The sequence below is a fragment of the Lepidochelys kempii genome, chromosome 17 (genome assembly GCF_965140265.1).
Source record: "Lepidochelys kempii isolate rLepKem1 chromosome 17, rLepKem1.hap2, whole genome shotgun sequence".
Classification (NCBI taxonomy): domain Eukaryota; kingdom Metazoa; phylum Chordata; order Testudines; family Cheloniidae; genus Lepidochelys; species Lepidochelys kempii.
Genome location: NC_133272.1, coordinates 23,034,631 through 23,050,779, shown reverse-complemented (window position 1 = coordinate 23,050,779; position 16,149 = coordinate 23,034,631). Strand labels below are relative to the sequence as shown.

At 47.4% G+C, this 16,149-nt stretch overlaps 1 protein-coding gene across 1 annotated transcript in view; it reads left to right on the top strand.

Moving 5' to 3' along the window:
- MPO (myeloperoxidase) overlaps positions 1 to 10,329 on the top strand; it is a 72,088-nt gene extending 61,759 nt beyond the window's left edge. The window contains exons 12-14 of the mRNA XM_073315135.1: positions 3,574 to 3,811; positions 7,823 to 8,034; positions 9,943 to 10,329. Of these exons, the coding sequence (XP_073171236.1) occupies positions 3,574 to 3,811; positions 7,823 to 8,034; positions 9,943 to 9,965 (473 nt within the window). The 3' untranslated portion in view covers positions 9,966 to 10,329. The remainder of the gene's footprint in view (positions 1 to 3,573; positions 3,812 to 7,822; positions 8,035 to 9,942) is intronic.
- The last annotated feature ends 5,820 nt before the right edge of the window (positions 10,330 to 16,149 follow it).

The window sequence follows — 16,149 nt, the reverse complement described above, 5'->3', positions numbered from 1 at the left end:
GGATGTGGAAAAATTGGAAAGAGTCCAGCGGAGGGCAACAAAAGTGATTAGGGGACTGGAACACATGACTTATGAGGAGAGGCTGAGGGAACTGGGGATGTTTAGTCTACGGAAGAGAAGAATGAGGGGGGATTTGATAGCTGCTTTCAACTACCTGAAAGGGGGTTCCAAAGAGGATGGCTCTAGACTGTTCTCAGTGGTAGCAGATGACAGAACAAGGAGTAATGGTCTCAAGTTTCAGTGGGGGAGATTTAGGTTGGATATTAGGAAAAACTTTTTCACTAGGTGGGTGGTGAAACACTGGAATGCGTTACCTAGGGAGGTGGTGGAATCTCCTTCCTTAGAAGTTTTTAAGGTCAGGCTTGACAAAGCCCTGGCTGGGATGATTTAATTGGGGATTGGTCCTGCTTTGAGCAGGGGGTTGGACTAGATGACCTCCTGAGGTCCCTTCCAACCCTGATATTCTATGATTCTATGAAAGTTAGCCACTGACTTAGCAGCCAGTGTGGAGCTAAGAGCTGACTGGAGTTAGATGCTTAGCGGCATAATCCTTTACGTTCACATCACATTGCACAGAACATTGCAAACAGTCACTGATGAACTCTTCTCTTTGTGTCACAACAAACATATTATCTTCAGTTGATAAATGGCAAAACTGGCATGGAAGCTAATGACTTGTCTGCAAGAATCATTGCCAAGCCCGGACTAGAATTCAGGAATTTCTGCATTCTAACTCTGCCCAGCTCCTGAACCACGCTGCCTCTTTGATTCAACAAATCGCATCTTCTCACATGTCCTGTCTGTGGCTCATAGAATCATAGAAGATCAGGGTTGGAAGGGACCCCAAGAGGCCATCTAGTCCAACCCCCTGCTCAAAGCAGGACCAATCCTCAACTGAATCATCCCAGCCAGGGCTTTGTCAAGCCTGACCTTAAAAACCTCTAAGGAGGGAGATTCCACCACCTCCCTAGGGAACCCATTCCAGTGCTTCACCATCCTCCTAGTGAAAAATTTTTTCCTAATATCCAACCTAGACCTCCCCCACTGCAACTTGCGACCATTGATCCTTGTTCTGTCATCTGCTATCACTACTTATTGTGTGGCAGATGTGCCCCTGCTGTGAGCAGGTCAGTGTCCTCAGGAGCCAACCGTAACACCTCACAGCTAAGATTGCAGAAGTGGAGGAGTCGTAAAGAAAAGTAGCAGGTAGAAAAATGATAGTGGATGCCTTTAACTCCCCTACGATTCACTAGACCATGGTGAGTAGGAGTAAGGAGGTGATTTTACCTCTGTGTACGGCATTGGTGGGACCAGTCTTGGAATGTTGCGTCTATTTCTGGTGTCTCCAATGAAAAAAAATGATGACAAACTGAAGATGGTACAGAGAAGTGCCACTAAAAAGATTTGAGGGCTGGAGAAACTTACAGTGAGAGACTTAAAAAACTCCACCTGACTAGCTGATCAGAAAGATGATATAGAGGTGACTGGACTATACTGTTTCAGTACCATCATGGGGAGAAAAGCCTGGGTGCTAAAGGGCTCTTTAATGCAGAGGAGACAGGCAGAACAAGAGCCAATGGCTAGAAGCTGAGGCCAGACAAATTCAAATGGGAAACATGGCACAGATTTTTAATAGAGGGTGATTAGCCATTGGAACAAGCTGCCAAGGAAAGTGGTCGATTCTCACCTCCTTAAGTCTTCAGAGCAAGACTGGAGCCTTTCTAGAAGAGAAAAGGAGGACTTGTGGCACCTTAGAGACTAACAAATCCGATGAAGTGAGCTGCTCATGAAAGCTTATGCTCAAATAAATTTGTTAGTCTCTAAGGTGCCACAAGTCCTCCTTTTCTTTTTGCGGCTACAGACTAACACGGCTGCTACTCTGAAACGTTTCTAGAAGAGATGCTTTACTCAGACACATTTAGTTGGGCTCAGCACAGGAGAAGCTAAAATTTCTGGCCTGTGTTACTCAGGAGCTCAGACTAGATGATCTAATAGTTCCTTCTGGCCTTACACTCTATGAATCTGGGAATGGTTTGGAATATCAGTTTGGTACCAGAATGATACCTTTTTATATCAGCCTGTTGAGGTGCCTACAGAAGAAGCAATTCTCAATTCAGATGTGGTCTACACCAGGAAATTAGGTCAGTATCACTACATCGCTCAGGGGAGTGAATAATCCACACCCCTGAGTGACACAGTTAAACCAACCTGACCCCTGGTACAGACCTAGTTCCGCCTCTTGGGGAAGTGGAGTACCCATGTTGACAGGAGGTGTAGATAGCGTCTTCATTGAAGCACTGCAGTGGGGCAGCTGCAGCGTTTTCAGTGTAGACAAGCCCTTAGTCTTGAGTAATAGACAGGAGTTAATAAAATTAAAATGGAGCATAGAAGCTTCCTGGGCTAACAGTGATCACTGCCCAATTAGGCTGATATTGTAACTAGGATAGCATTGTGGTGGGAAACTTAATAAGGCAGACTTCAAAACTATGAGGAATGGTGATAAATTCACAGTTTTCAAGGCCAGAAGTAACCTCTAGGATCTAATCTGACCGGCATAACACAGACCATATAACATCAGCCTGTCATTCCTGCAGTGGAGGGAATAATTCTTCCCTGCTTTTTAAGGCAACACAACTGGGTCTACTACCAGGTGTCTGAACTAGAACAGAACATTTACAAAGATACCCAAATTGATTAAAACCCTCTAAATGAGGATAATTTACTCCCTCCCTTGCTAATCTGTTCCAATGCTTCATTACACTCACTATTAAAAAGCTGCAATTTATTTCTCATTTGAATTTGTCTAACTTCAGCTTCCAGCCATGGGATCTTATTCTGCCTTTATCTGCTAGAGCAAAGAGCTCCCTAATACCTGGTGCCTTCTCTAGATAGGCAATTATTGACAGGATTAAAGAGTCTCTTAATCTTTGTTTTGATAAGTGAAATACATTGAGCTCATTAAATCTCTTAGTGTAAGTTGTACTTTCCAGATTTCAAATGATTCCTTAGCTCTTCTCTGAACCCTGCCCAGGTTTTCAATATTATTTTTAAAGTGTGGAGACCAGAATGGGATGTTCCAACAGTGATGTATTCAGAGATGACAGAATCTCACTAGTTCTACTCAACATTCCCCTCTTTATACATCCAAAGATCATTTTGGTTAATAGCAGGTGGAAGAATATGTTAGAATCTTAAACTGTAAATGGAGCCTGAAAGTAACTTAAGACTCCATAGAGAGACACAATTATTCATGTGCCTCTGACACCAAAACAAACAAAGAGTAAAAGCTGCCGGGTAGGAAAGGGTTATGTCTAAAACAGCATGATCTAAAGAATAGACATCCTGCCTGAACTATACCGATCGTGCCAGGTAAGGTACTAATTGGAACTAAAGTTGACACAAAGAGTTGACACAAAGAACAGAAAATCAGAGACAATAAGGGGAGAGCTTTAGAAAAGACTTCAAATACACTAGAAACAAATATGTGACTGCGTCACCCAAGGAAGAGGAACAACTTGCTAGCACAGATGGGAGGGAGATGGTGGTATTGACTGCTCTGCTCTGGTTCTGCAGGGTATAACGCCTGGAGGCAATTCTGTGGGCTTTCACAGCTTCGCAACTTTACTGATCTCTCTGAAAAGCTGAGAAATGATAAGCTAGCCAAGAAGTTCATGGACCTGTATGGGACACCAGACAATATCGACATCTGGATTGGGGCACTCGCGGAGCCATTTGTTCCCAATGGCAGAGTTGGGCCCACCATGGCTTGCCTCATTGGATCTCAGTTCAGAAAATTGCGAGATGGGGACAGGTAAGAGATCATACGAAGATAGGAATCCCAGTTGATATCTACTTATTCTTCTTCGAGTAGTGTCCCTGTGGGTGCTCCACTGTAGGTATTCTGAATACAGAAAAGGGGATCCCCATTCATAGTAAGCCACTGGAATTTAAGCCTGTAGTGGTCCCTCACTCTGAAGTGGGAGAGGGAGGCTACTCTGCCTCACTACAGGCAGACTTCAGGCAGACCTCACTACAGGCAGACTTCAGGCAGACCTCACTACAGGCAGACTACAGTAATAGTCTTATAGGGAAGAGCTCCAGCCCCTTTTTTTTGGGGGGGGGGGGGCAGAAACACAAACAGTCTTTAGCCTGGAGCCACCTGGCTGGGCAGACAGCTACAAACCGTCTGTAGAGGGGCTCTGGCTCCCTCTGGGCGGAGCGGAGTCACAATTAGGGCTCTTGCAGGGGTGAGTGCCAAAGCAGTCTGGGGGCTCAGGCGGGGCAGAGCGGGAGCTGAGCACCAAAGCAGACAAGAGGCTCAGGCGGGGGGGGGGGGGGGGGAGAAGGGGGGTGTGAACACCAACACAGGCCTCTTTGCCTATGGTGGGGAGGCTGCCATCCAGGGGTGGGGTATCAGGGGGACGCAGGCCCACCCAACTCCACTGCATCCCAGCCCAGGCCCCTGAAAGTGACAAGGTGATCTGCCACTGGGTCAGCGGGGATTCCAGCCGCAACATGCTGACTCACACTCTGGCAGCAGGACCGGACTAGAGTCTGGTCTCCCTGGGGCCCCCCCACCACAGTCTGGATGTAGGGTCCCAAACAGGGCCGGCTCCAGGCACCAGTGAACCAAGCAGGTGCCTTGGGCGGCCAATGTAAAGGGGCGGCAGGACGTCGGGCTCTGGGGCGGCAATCCGCCCTCGGCGGCGGCGGGATGTGACTCTTCTACAGTCACCGGCGGCAATTCGGCGGCCACACCATCACTCCGCTTCCGTGTTCAGCCACATGTTTTTGGGGTTTTTTTGCGGCTTGGGGCGGCAAAAACATTGGAGCCAGCCCTGGTCCCAAAGGTCCCCTCTCTGCTCGGGGTACTTGGCCACGGGTAGCTCCGGCAGCTCCTCGGGGTCCTCGTCTGCCTCCCATGATGGCAAAGTGTCGGTCCACTTGGGCTGGACCAGGCTCTTGCAGGGACGTCTGCTCCCCTGAAGAGACATCCGGTCTCTCCTGTGGCTCAGTAACAGAGGAGCTCCTGGTACTTCCAGTGAAAGGGGTGGGGCGGGCTTGGCTTCGCCCACCCAGGGGAGCATAGAATCAGAGAATCCCAGGGTTGGAAGAGAATTCAGGGGGTCATCTAGTCCAACCCCCTGCTCTAAGCTGGGCCAGCACTAGCTAGGTCATCCCAGCCAGGGCTTTGTCTATCTGGGCCTTAAAAACCTCTAAGGAAGGAGATTCCACCGCCTCCCTAGGTAACCCATTCCAGTGCTTCACCACCCACCTAGTGAAATAGTGTTTCCTAATATCCAACCTAGACCCCACCCTGCGGCAACTTTAGACCATTGCTCCTTGTTCTGTCATCTGCTACCACTGAGAACAGCCGAGCTCCATCCTCTTTGGAACCCCCCTTCAGGTAGTTGAAGGCTGCTATCAAATCCCTCCTCATTCTTCTCTTCTGCAGATTAAATAACCCTAGTTCCCTCAGCCTCTCCTCATAAGTCATGACTTCGTAATCATTTTCATTGCCCTCCGCTGGACTCTTTCCAATTTGTCCACATCCCTTCTGTAGTGGGGGGACCAAAACTGGACACAATACTCCAGGTGTGGCCCACCAGTGCCCCGAGTAGAGGGGAATAATCACTTCCCTCGATCTGCTGGCAGTGCTCCTAGTAATAAAGCCCAATATGCTGTTGGCCTTGTTGGCAACAAGGGCACACTGTTGACTCACATCCAGCTTCTTGTACACTGTAACCCCTAGGTCCTTTTCTGCGGAACTGCTGCTTAGCCAGTCAGTCCCCAGCCTGTGGCGGTGAATGGGATTCTTCCTTCCTAAGTGCAGGACTCTGCCCTTGTCCTTGTTGAACCTCATCAGATTTCTTTTGGCCCAATCTTCCAATTTGTCTAGGTCACTCTGGACCTACCCTACCCTCCAGCATATCTACCTCTCCCCCGAGCTTAGTGTCATCTGCGAACTTGCTGAGGGTGCAATTAATCGCATCATCCGGACCATTAATGAAGATATTGAACAAAACTGGCCCCAGGACCAACCCCTGGGGCACTCTGCTTGATACCGGCTGCCAACTAGACATGGAGCCATTGATCACTACCCGTTGAGCCCAACAATCTAGCCAGCTTTCTATCCATTTTATAGTCCATTAATCCAATACATACTTTTTTAACTTGCTGGCAAAAATACTGTGGGAGACCATAACAAAAATGTAGTGGTCCCTCACATTCCACTTCAGAGCGAGTCCGCTCAGCCTCATCACAAAGCCCCATTCATTACAAAGCTCACAAAGAGAAAGATTTCAGAGTAGCAGCCATGTTCGTCTGTATCTGCAAAAACAAAAGGAGGACTTGTGGCACCTTAGAGACTAACAAATTTATTTGAGCATGAGCTTGCGTGAGCTTCAGCTCACTTCATCGGATGCATGCAGTAGAAAACTGATGAAGTGAGCTGTAGCTCACGAAAGCTTATGCTCAAATAAATTTATTAGTCTCTAAGAAGTGGTTTGGGACTATTTAGAAAAGTTGGACGTGCACAAGTCCATGGGGCCGGATGCATTGCATCCGAGAGTGCTAAAGGAGTTGGCGGATGTGATTGCAGAGCCATTGGCCATTATCTTTGAAAACTCATGGCGATCGGGGGAAGTCCCAGACGACTGGAAAAAGGCTAATGTAGTGCCCATCTTTAAAAAAGGGAAGAAGGAGGATCCTGGGAACTACAGGCCAGTCAGCCTCACCTCAGTCCCTGGAAAAATCATGGAGCAGGTCCTCAAGGAATCAATTCTGAAGCACTTAGAGGAGAGGAAAGTGATCAGGAACAGTCAGCATGGATTCACCAAGGGCAAGTCATGCCTGACTAATCTAATTGCCTTCTATGATGAGATAACTGGTTCCGTGGAAGAAGGAAAAGCAGTGGACGTGTTATTCCATGACTTTAGCAAAGCTTTTGGCATTGTCTCCCACAGTATTCTTGCCAGCAAATTAAAGAAGTATGGGCTGGATGAATGGACTATGAGGTGGATAGAAAGCTGGCTAGATTGTCGGGCTCAACGGGTAGTGATCAATGGCTCCATGTCAGTTGGCAGCTGGTATCAAGTGGAGTGCCCCAAGGGTCCGTCCTGGGGCCGGTTTTGTTCAATATCTTCATAAATGATCTGGAGGATGGTGTGGATTGCCCTCAGCAAGTTTGCAGATGACACTAAACTGGGAGGAGAGGTAGATACGCTGGAGGGTAGGGATAGGATACAGAGGGACCTAGACAAATTGGAGGATTGGGCCAAAAGAAATCTGATGAGGGTCAGCAAGGACAAGTGCAGAGTCCTGCACTTAGGACGGAAGAACCCCATGCACCGCTACAGACTAGGGACCGAATGGTTAGGCAGCAGTTCTTCAGAAAAGGACCTAGGGGTTACAGTGGACGAGAAGCTGGATATGAGTCAACAGTGTGCCCTTGTTGCCAAGAAGGCCAATGGCATTTTGGGATATATAAGTAGGGGCATTGCCAGCAGATGGAGGGACATGATCGTTCCCCTCTATTCGACACTAGTGAGGTCAGGCTTGACAAAGCCCTGGCTGGGATGATTTAGTTGGGGATCGGTCCTGCTTTGAGCAGGGGGTTGGACTAGATGACCTCCTGAGGTCCCTTCCAACCCTGATATTCTATTATTCTCTTATTCTAAGGTGCCACAAGTCCTCCTGTTCTTTTTAAAGAGAAAAATGTTGCTTGTGTTCATGTTTCATTGGAAATGACATGCCAGCTGTCCCGAGTCTATCAAAACCCACAGGATAAAATCTGTTGCTGCTCTTTTCCTGTTTTGGGCAGATTCTGGTGGGAGAATATCGGGATTTTCACTCCCCAGCAGCGAAGCGCCCTGAGACGGATCAGCTTGCCACGTATAATCTGTGATAACACCCACATTACTGAGGTTCCCAGGCGTATTTTCTATGCCAATACTTACCCCAGAGACTTTGTGAACTGCAATCGGATACAGAAGCTGGACCTCTCAGCTTGGAGATCAACGCATGCTGGGGAAGGTAGGTATGGAGAGAACTGGCTGGCTTGCACTCAGCGTAACATGGGGAACTCAATTTTCAAAGTAGGATACGCAAAGGTGCATGTTTGCATCTGCATTTATGGGCCTAGATATATACTTACGGGGCATATTTTCAAAGGTTTTAGTTGTTTAAAGATGCAAATAGGGGCCTAGTGAGATTTTCAAAAGCACCTAAACTGATTAAGATACTTTAGCTCCCTTGAAAATCAGTGCGAGTTCGGCATGTAATTCCCTGAAGTGCTTTTGAAAATCCCACTGGGTGCCTATCTACATATTGAGGTGCCTAAATAGCTTTGTAAAGCTGGTTCTTAGGTCCAGAAACTGGTATATAGATGCCTAATGCAGATTTAGACGCCTCCATTTAGGCACACAGGCTTGAAAATTGGGCCCGTTATGAGTAAGCTCATGGGCATGCAGTCCCTCAGCATGGCTGGTCAAAGGTAAAGCTAACCTGGGCTGCCAGGGATGACTTTATATAAATGTTTAGCTTGTTACCTCTTCAGGACAGGGTCTTCCTGTCACATCGAAATTACCATAGTGGGTCAGAGCAGCAATCCCTCCAGCCATCTGTCCTTGTTGTCTTGTTCTGAGCACATTGTCAGTGCTTAGCAAATAATTGCTGAGGGATCAGGAGTGGCTCCCAAGATAAGGCTGAGTTGAGAGTTATTCCTGCTTAGGGCCCCCAGTGGGCTAGCACCACCTCTGCCAGTGGGCAATGCAGGGAGCACAGGGGGCTGTGGGATGGACGTGAGGAGCAGTTCCGTGCTGCAGAAGGAGAATGTTTCACTATGGCTTGCCAAGAGGAGTCCTGGTTCAGGGAGCTGGAAGAGGTCAGCTGCAGTGGGTCACTCCCCTGCAGAGGCTAGCAGATCCCCTTCTCACACAACAGCCATCCTGGTAACCAGGGAATACCTGGTGGCTGCATCCTGGGAGTGTCAACTGATGGTATCTGAGGAAACATGAGAGGTGAGGTCTGGCACGAGGAGATCTCTCTACTGCAGTGCAAGCTCAGGCTTGCAGCCCCGGGCTTCCCGCAGCAGGCTAGAGCAGGGCTGGTAGGTGCTTCCCTGCCTTTTCCTTTTGCAGAACTCAGCTGCTCCTCAGCCCTTTCTGATCCTTCAGGTTCTCAACTGAGCAGGGCCGGCTCAAGCTTTTTTGCCTCCCCAAGCCAAAAAAATAAGGCAAACAGAGCTGCCAAAGAGCCGCCCCAATATTGGCCAAAATGCCGCCACTCCACAGGGGCCGCCCCAGGCACGTGCTTCCTTAGCTGGTGCCTGGAGCCTGCCCTGCAACTGAGATACGTAGCTCCCCTTCTTCAGCAGCTAAGTAACCAACTAATATCCAACAGATAAAACATTGAAATTTCTTGCCCAAGCTACATTTGAAAAAATTAGAAATTAACTTATTAATGACTGTTTATCTAATTATTACAATTTTAGACTAAATGAGGTCACCTGTTCAAGAGGACCCATTGTGATATACAACCAACTGCCACCCTTCCTGTCCAGTAGATTTGCACGCTCTGGTTCAAGTGGTAAAAATGCCAGGGGCGTGAGGGACACTGTACACAAAGTGTCATGAGTTCTCATTGGTAGATGTCTTAGACTTAAAAGTCGTACTTCTAAAATGTTCTTTGGCCATCTGTTGGCTCCTGTGCCTAGTCAGATGGGAATCCTACTTTGCTGTACTGGACTAGGGTAATTAGAGAAGGACTCCAGCTGGGCAAGGTGAACATCTCCCACAGAGCCTGAGGGCATCGATTGGTGGATATATTGCCTCTCTCCCCTTTGTCCTCCTGTTCCTGCTTAACCCATAGAGATAAAACAAAATCCCAGCCTCCCAGGGGCCTTCACTGCTTTATTAACACCTTGCCCATTTCACCCCACAGAAGAAGCATCCGGTGACTACTAGTGATGGAAGCTGAAGTTCCCCTGGAGGGCTGGATTCAGGATGCTGCCCACAAGGATTCTTTACCACATTCAGTCCAATGATTTTACTGCCTGGAATACACGGCATAAGTGCTAGCGTTTGGCTTGATTTTGTTTTGCATGAGGCCTCTTCAGTGAGATGCAACCAAATTAAAGTGAGCATTGTTAAAAGACATTCCAGTGCAATATATGAAATGTTCTAAACATGACATTACAGAGCAGAGAACGGCACTAGAATGAGTTTTCAAAACGACAACAGAATATTTGACAATCAGCCAGGAAGCTGCCTTCTTACGAAATTCACACAAATTTGGCCTAAATCAGCTTTTTCTTAAGAGCCATTTCTTTCTGACTGATTTTCCATAATCATATGGGTCTCTGTTGGGAGATGGTGTGGTAGGACAAAGTAGGTCCAACGGATGCACTAGAATTTCTCTGCAATGAACTCTCAACGTACCTCTTATTTACTAAAACTCTGTTGTGCTCTCTGAGTTAGTATAACAAATCCTAGAATTTTTCCTTTAAGAGAAACAAAGTTTGCAGATTTTCCAGGGGTGCATTTGAATGAGACAGTAATGATTGTCAGCCATGTGATGCCACTTAATTATTGTTCTTTGGTTTCTAGCATAAAAAAGCTTCTCTTTCTGATTTTCCTGGAATGATGAGTCAGCAAAGCGTCTCTATTGAAGAAATGAGACATTAACTCATTAATTCCTCATCTTTTTGCAGACTTTGGAAAAGTCATAGAATCTCAGGGTTGGAAGGGACCTCAGGAGGTCATCTCGTCCAATCCCCCGCTCAAAGCCAGACCAATTTCCGGCCCAGATTCCTAAATGGCCCCCTTGAGGATAGAACTCACAGCCCTGGGTTTAGCAGGCCAATGCTCAAACCAGTGCGCTATCTCCCCCCAAGCTATTCCATGGTAGTCACAAAAGAATAAGGACGTGCTATTAGTGTTAGCACCACATATGAAAGGAAATTGGCGCAACAGCCTCAGTTCTCTGGGCTGGGGAAGAAGCACTTGGCATGAGTCTTTGCATCCTAAACCTGGGTGATGGGACCAGTCCTGGCGCTAAGTAGAGCAGCTGGAAGATGAAAACCAAATGGGTGCAGGGATGCCTTAACTATGCTTCCTTTTCCCCTGGCTCCATCCCCATCTGGCAGCTGAGGTGCAGGAGAAATTACACAAGCTCTGTGCCACCTTAGGATTCCCTTAGGCAGGGGGAATCCACCAGCAATTGATGCAGTGATAATTGTTTAGCTCTCTGGAACGGGGTCCACTAGCATTAGAATTGCTTTGCCCAGCTGAAGTGGCTAGAATTGTGCAAAGTAGCCCTATGTTTGGGTGATTTGGTGCCTAGCTATCCAGTCTCATAGGCTGTATAAATTTGGAAAGCCAGTGTGTTCATTTGTGTGGTTCCTCTAGCATTTTAATTTAATCCTCAATTAATTTAATTAACTCAGGCATCAGTACAAAGAATCTTCTGCTGAGTGAAGGCTGAGAGTTTGGGATGTGAATAGTAATTGCTAGTGACAGTCACAAAGCCACAGTGTGATCTTCAGCATTACACAACAAGGGACTCCTCTGATTTTCAGGTCTGCTCAGAACATGAAGTCCTCTCTCAGTTAATGTACATGCCCCTGTGTCATGTTAGGACTAGAATAAGCAAAGCTGGAGAAGAAAATCATTCTCTGTTAGAACTCTTCTGTCCTCAAAATTGTTTGAGTCTGGGTCTAAGCAGCAGAATCAGGATTGCATCCGCAGGGAGGCAGGAAGTGTGTTTATTACACCCATGCCGATTTATGTGGGAAGCTGGGCACAATACAGATGGCAGTGACTCTTTCTTGAGCCTTTGTCTGTAAATAAGCTTTCTTTCACTTAATTAATTATAAGGCTAGAGGGGCCTATAGTGATCATCTACTCTAACTTTCTGTATAACACAGGCCACAGAACTTCCCTGAATTAATTCCTGTTTGTTCTAGAGCAGATCTAGTTCAAATAGTCTCATTCCACACATATCCCACCATTCCTCAAGTGAGGGGCAAACCAACTTCTCCTTCGCTCCTGTAATGGGCCTTGAGTTGCTATGCCTGCTGTATAACCACTCTCTGTGTAACGCATCGCCCAATAAAATGCTTTTTGGAACCGAGGCTGACTTTCCTTTCCCTTGTGCATCGCGATGAGTGCAGTAAGTCGTGAAGGGAGGTGGGTGAGGACAGGTATTGTGCAGGGACTCGGCAGGTACGTGCTCAAATCCAGAGGCACGAGCCAAAGTAGAGAATGCTGAAAAGCAATTGCCCTGCCGAGTCCCTGTGCAGCAGAGGCATGGCTTAGCTTCCTGGGACATGGGATACCGTGACAGAAAACTGAGGAGGAGAACGGCAGCGGGCATGGTACAAATCAACAACTGCCTCTCAGAGAAACAGCTGATAATGAAACCCCCAGCCCTCCCACAGAGCGGACAAGACATCCCCGCTGAGCCCTCAAAGTAAGTACGGGGGATTGCAGGGACCGGTGCCCATGAGGCTGAAATTGCTTCCTTACTGCCAGTGCCTTACTCAGAGGGCAAAATTATTTAAAATATATCCATGTAAGATTATTTTTTTTAGAAATTTCATCAAATTAATGTGACTGAATGTGATAAAAATGTAAATGAGCAATTATTTAATTATTAATTAAATAATCAAAGAAGGAGTTGGGTTTTGACTGGCTGTGCCTGACAAAATGTCTGACCCAGCCCCATGACCATCAGCTTTGGGGCACAAGCCACTCCCCACCCCAAAGCTGCCCCATCTCCCCCCGCACCACATCCATATGGTCAATGGTGCTTGAGTGGAACTGGGTTTACAGAAAATGCATCTTTGGTCACACCACATAACAAGTCCCAGCTGGGACATGCCACTCCCTGACCTGACATTGTGGTCTTGAGAAATATCCTGTGTGATGTCACACCCCCCACTTCCATTTTGTACAGAGATTTTGAAGAAGGAACTGGGTTTTGACTGGCTGTACATGACAAAATAAGCATCGGGGAGGGATAGCTCAGTGGTTTGAGCCTTGGCCTGCTAAACCCAGGGTTATGAGTTCAATCCTTGAGGATTTAGGGGTCTAGGGGTCCTGGCCATTTAGGGGTCTGGGGTAAAAATTGGGGATTGGTCCTTCTTTGAGCAGGGGGTTGGACTAGATGACTTCCTGAGGGCCCTTCCAACCCTGATATTCTATGATTCTATTCTATGATCAGGTCACCCCAAGTGACATGTCTGACCTTTCGACTGTGCTGAAGTAGCTGGAACATGCTACTTGCTGACCTGAAGCTTCCTTCTTAAGCAACTTGCTGGCATATGTCACCCCTCCACCCCACTTCCATTGTGGAAATGATGCTTGAATAAGAGCTGGGTTTTGACTATCTTTGTCTCTGCTGGCCCCACATGACACGTTTCTGTGGCTGTTTGACAGTGCTGAGGGAGCAGGGACACGCCACACACCTACCCCAAACTTTGCTTCTGTGCAATATGCCACGAGACATCACACCTCCACCCACTTTCATTGTGTAAATGGCTTGAATAAGTAGCTGGGTTTTTACAGATTGTATGCAAAAAAATGGCATTGTGGGTCAGCCCAAGCGACACATCCCTGCAACTGTGCGACAGTTCTGAAGAAGTCGGGATAGGCCGCTCCCTAACCTGATGCTTTGCTCTTGAGCAGTGTGTTGTGAGATGTCATGCCCCAGCCCACTTCCATTCTGTTTGTGGAGCTTGAATAAGAAAATGGGGTGTGACTGGCTGTATGTCACAAACTACATGTTGGGTCACCCCAAGTGACATGTCCCTGCAAGCGTTAGACTGTTTTAATGGAGGTGAGACATGGAACTCCCTGAGCTGAGACATTTTCTTTGTGAAAAATTGTGGCCTATGTCACCAGCCTCCTTCCCTTCCTCTCCAAACACTTTAGCAGGTAACAAGAGCAGCAGACGGGGAGCTTCTGAGCTGTGAATCCTGTTGTTGCCGGCACCCAGTGCCAAGAGGCTAAACAACAGCTGAAGTTGGTTCGTTACCCGGTATGCTACACCCAATAATCACAACGGGGTGGAGAAGCAGAAAAGTTTATTTGAAGCTTCAAATAGGTACAGGGAGATTTGAATCTCAAATCCTGTACACAGAGCAGGAAGTTACACAGGCTTTTTTACATCCTTTTTCCCAGCATACTTATCCAATAGCAAGCTGCCCCAAGTATCCATATAGCCAGCCAATCCAGTTCCCAGCTAGTTCCCTGGTTCTCTGTATCATTTATTAAACTGTACATAAAACTGCTTTATTCAGCATTGTTCTTCCATATCTGCCCTGTGTGGCCTTGCTTAGTTTCAGGCAGTCTGACTCTGCAACATATTGTTGCAGATTCTCAGCATAACTGCTGTGTGTGCCTCCAGGCGGGGGGGCCAAGGACACTTGGGCCTAGTGCGAGGGGGCTTCATCGACACTCGTGGTCTTCCATCCCCTCGAGTTACCTAGCGGCCATGCCCCAGTGTCCCCAACACTGTGCTTGCAGGAAGAAGGATTCAGTGCTTGTTGTGTTTCTGCATGAGGGTTGTGTGGCTGGGCTGTGGCCCCCACAGTGGCTGGGTGGGGGGACTGTAGGCCTTGCAGGAGCTCAAGATATCACTAGCAGTGTAAACCAAAGGCTGCGGCCTTGGCAGAATAGTAACACACTAGGTGTCAGCTAACCAGATAACTACATTCCTGACCAGAGATGATGGTACAAAAACACACAAATCTCTCAAATAACTGTGTAAACACATCCCTAAGAGACGGCACAGGAACACACTGACCCGTCATAAAAATAAGGAGGCGATGACAGGACAATGGATAAGGATGTTCTGGTAAAGTCAGTAGGTCCACGGAGAAGGGTGGTTCGGAGTGTAATACGTAACGTGTCTGTATCAACGTATAAAAGGAGAAGCCATAGGAGGGGCATCTTGGTGCCTGTCTAGGGGACAGGATTGTGGTGTCCTGTTTGAGGTGGTACCATTGTCGTGAGCATACACGTGTTAGTGTACCTGTAACCACAGAGCCAGGGCACTAGGACCATGTTTTGCAAATAATAAACCCGGCCAAGCGCCTTCGCCACCGAATTGAACCCGTGGCCTTTCTTTATGAGTAACACCGAGTTCCGCTGAATCGGTGACCTGCATTCCCTGCTCACGCAGCTGACATTGCAGTGCCCGCAACAACAGCACTTAGCAGCCTTAGCGACGCTGCAGCCTCAACACCACTCTGCAGCACTAACAACAAGGGTGTGTGGCGGGAGGCCTAGGGGCATTGTCCAGAACCAGGCTCCGGGTGGCTATTTGAGCGAGCTGAGCAGTGAGGCAGTATGATGGTTGCAGGCTAACAGAGGCAGACAACCAGATGAGTTCTAGTGTGACTGCAGAGAAGGAGTGTGAGCTCTATTTGAGGTATGACTCTCCAACAGGTAGCAGATATGGATGATGAGGGAACCGTTGCTGTGACCTGCCTTAGATGTGCTGCTTTCCTTTCTGTCAGATGATAAAATAGAATTCTGATGAATGAAATGCAAGCTGGTGGCCTTACTAGAGGAGAAGATGTATAGTCTGGAAGCATAAGTTGCAACATTATGCAGCATTTGAGAAAACAAAAGCTTCTTGAATCAGCCGATTCAGAAATCTTTGTGACAAACACCACAAGGGAAAAGATCAGTGGTAAGGGAATTGAAGAGAGTAGAAAGCAAAGAAGTGAACAGGAGATTTGTGACCAAGAGGGGAAAGAAAACTTGTAGTCATTCAACCTGACTAGTAGTATCAAAAAGTTTTCAGACACTCAGCAAGCCAACCATGGAAGAACCAGTCTCTGAAGGAATGGAACAGAAAACTGCAGGGGACACACCTGATATGATATGAAGTAAGCAGCTACCAAGAGAGGTTCTTCAATCATCCTGAGAATACAAACAATCATCATCAGCAAGTCCATATTAAGAGGAGTGGATAGAAAATTCAGCAAGGGACATGAGGAGAATAGGCTGGTGTGCTGTCTCCCAGGAGTGAAAGTATGAGATGTCATTGTAGGATTAGACAGGATTATTATGAAGTTGTCTGGCAAGTCTCCACTGACAATGATACCCACTGGAACCAAAGACAAAGCATCACATGGAA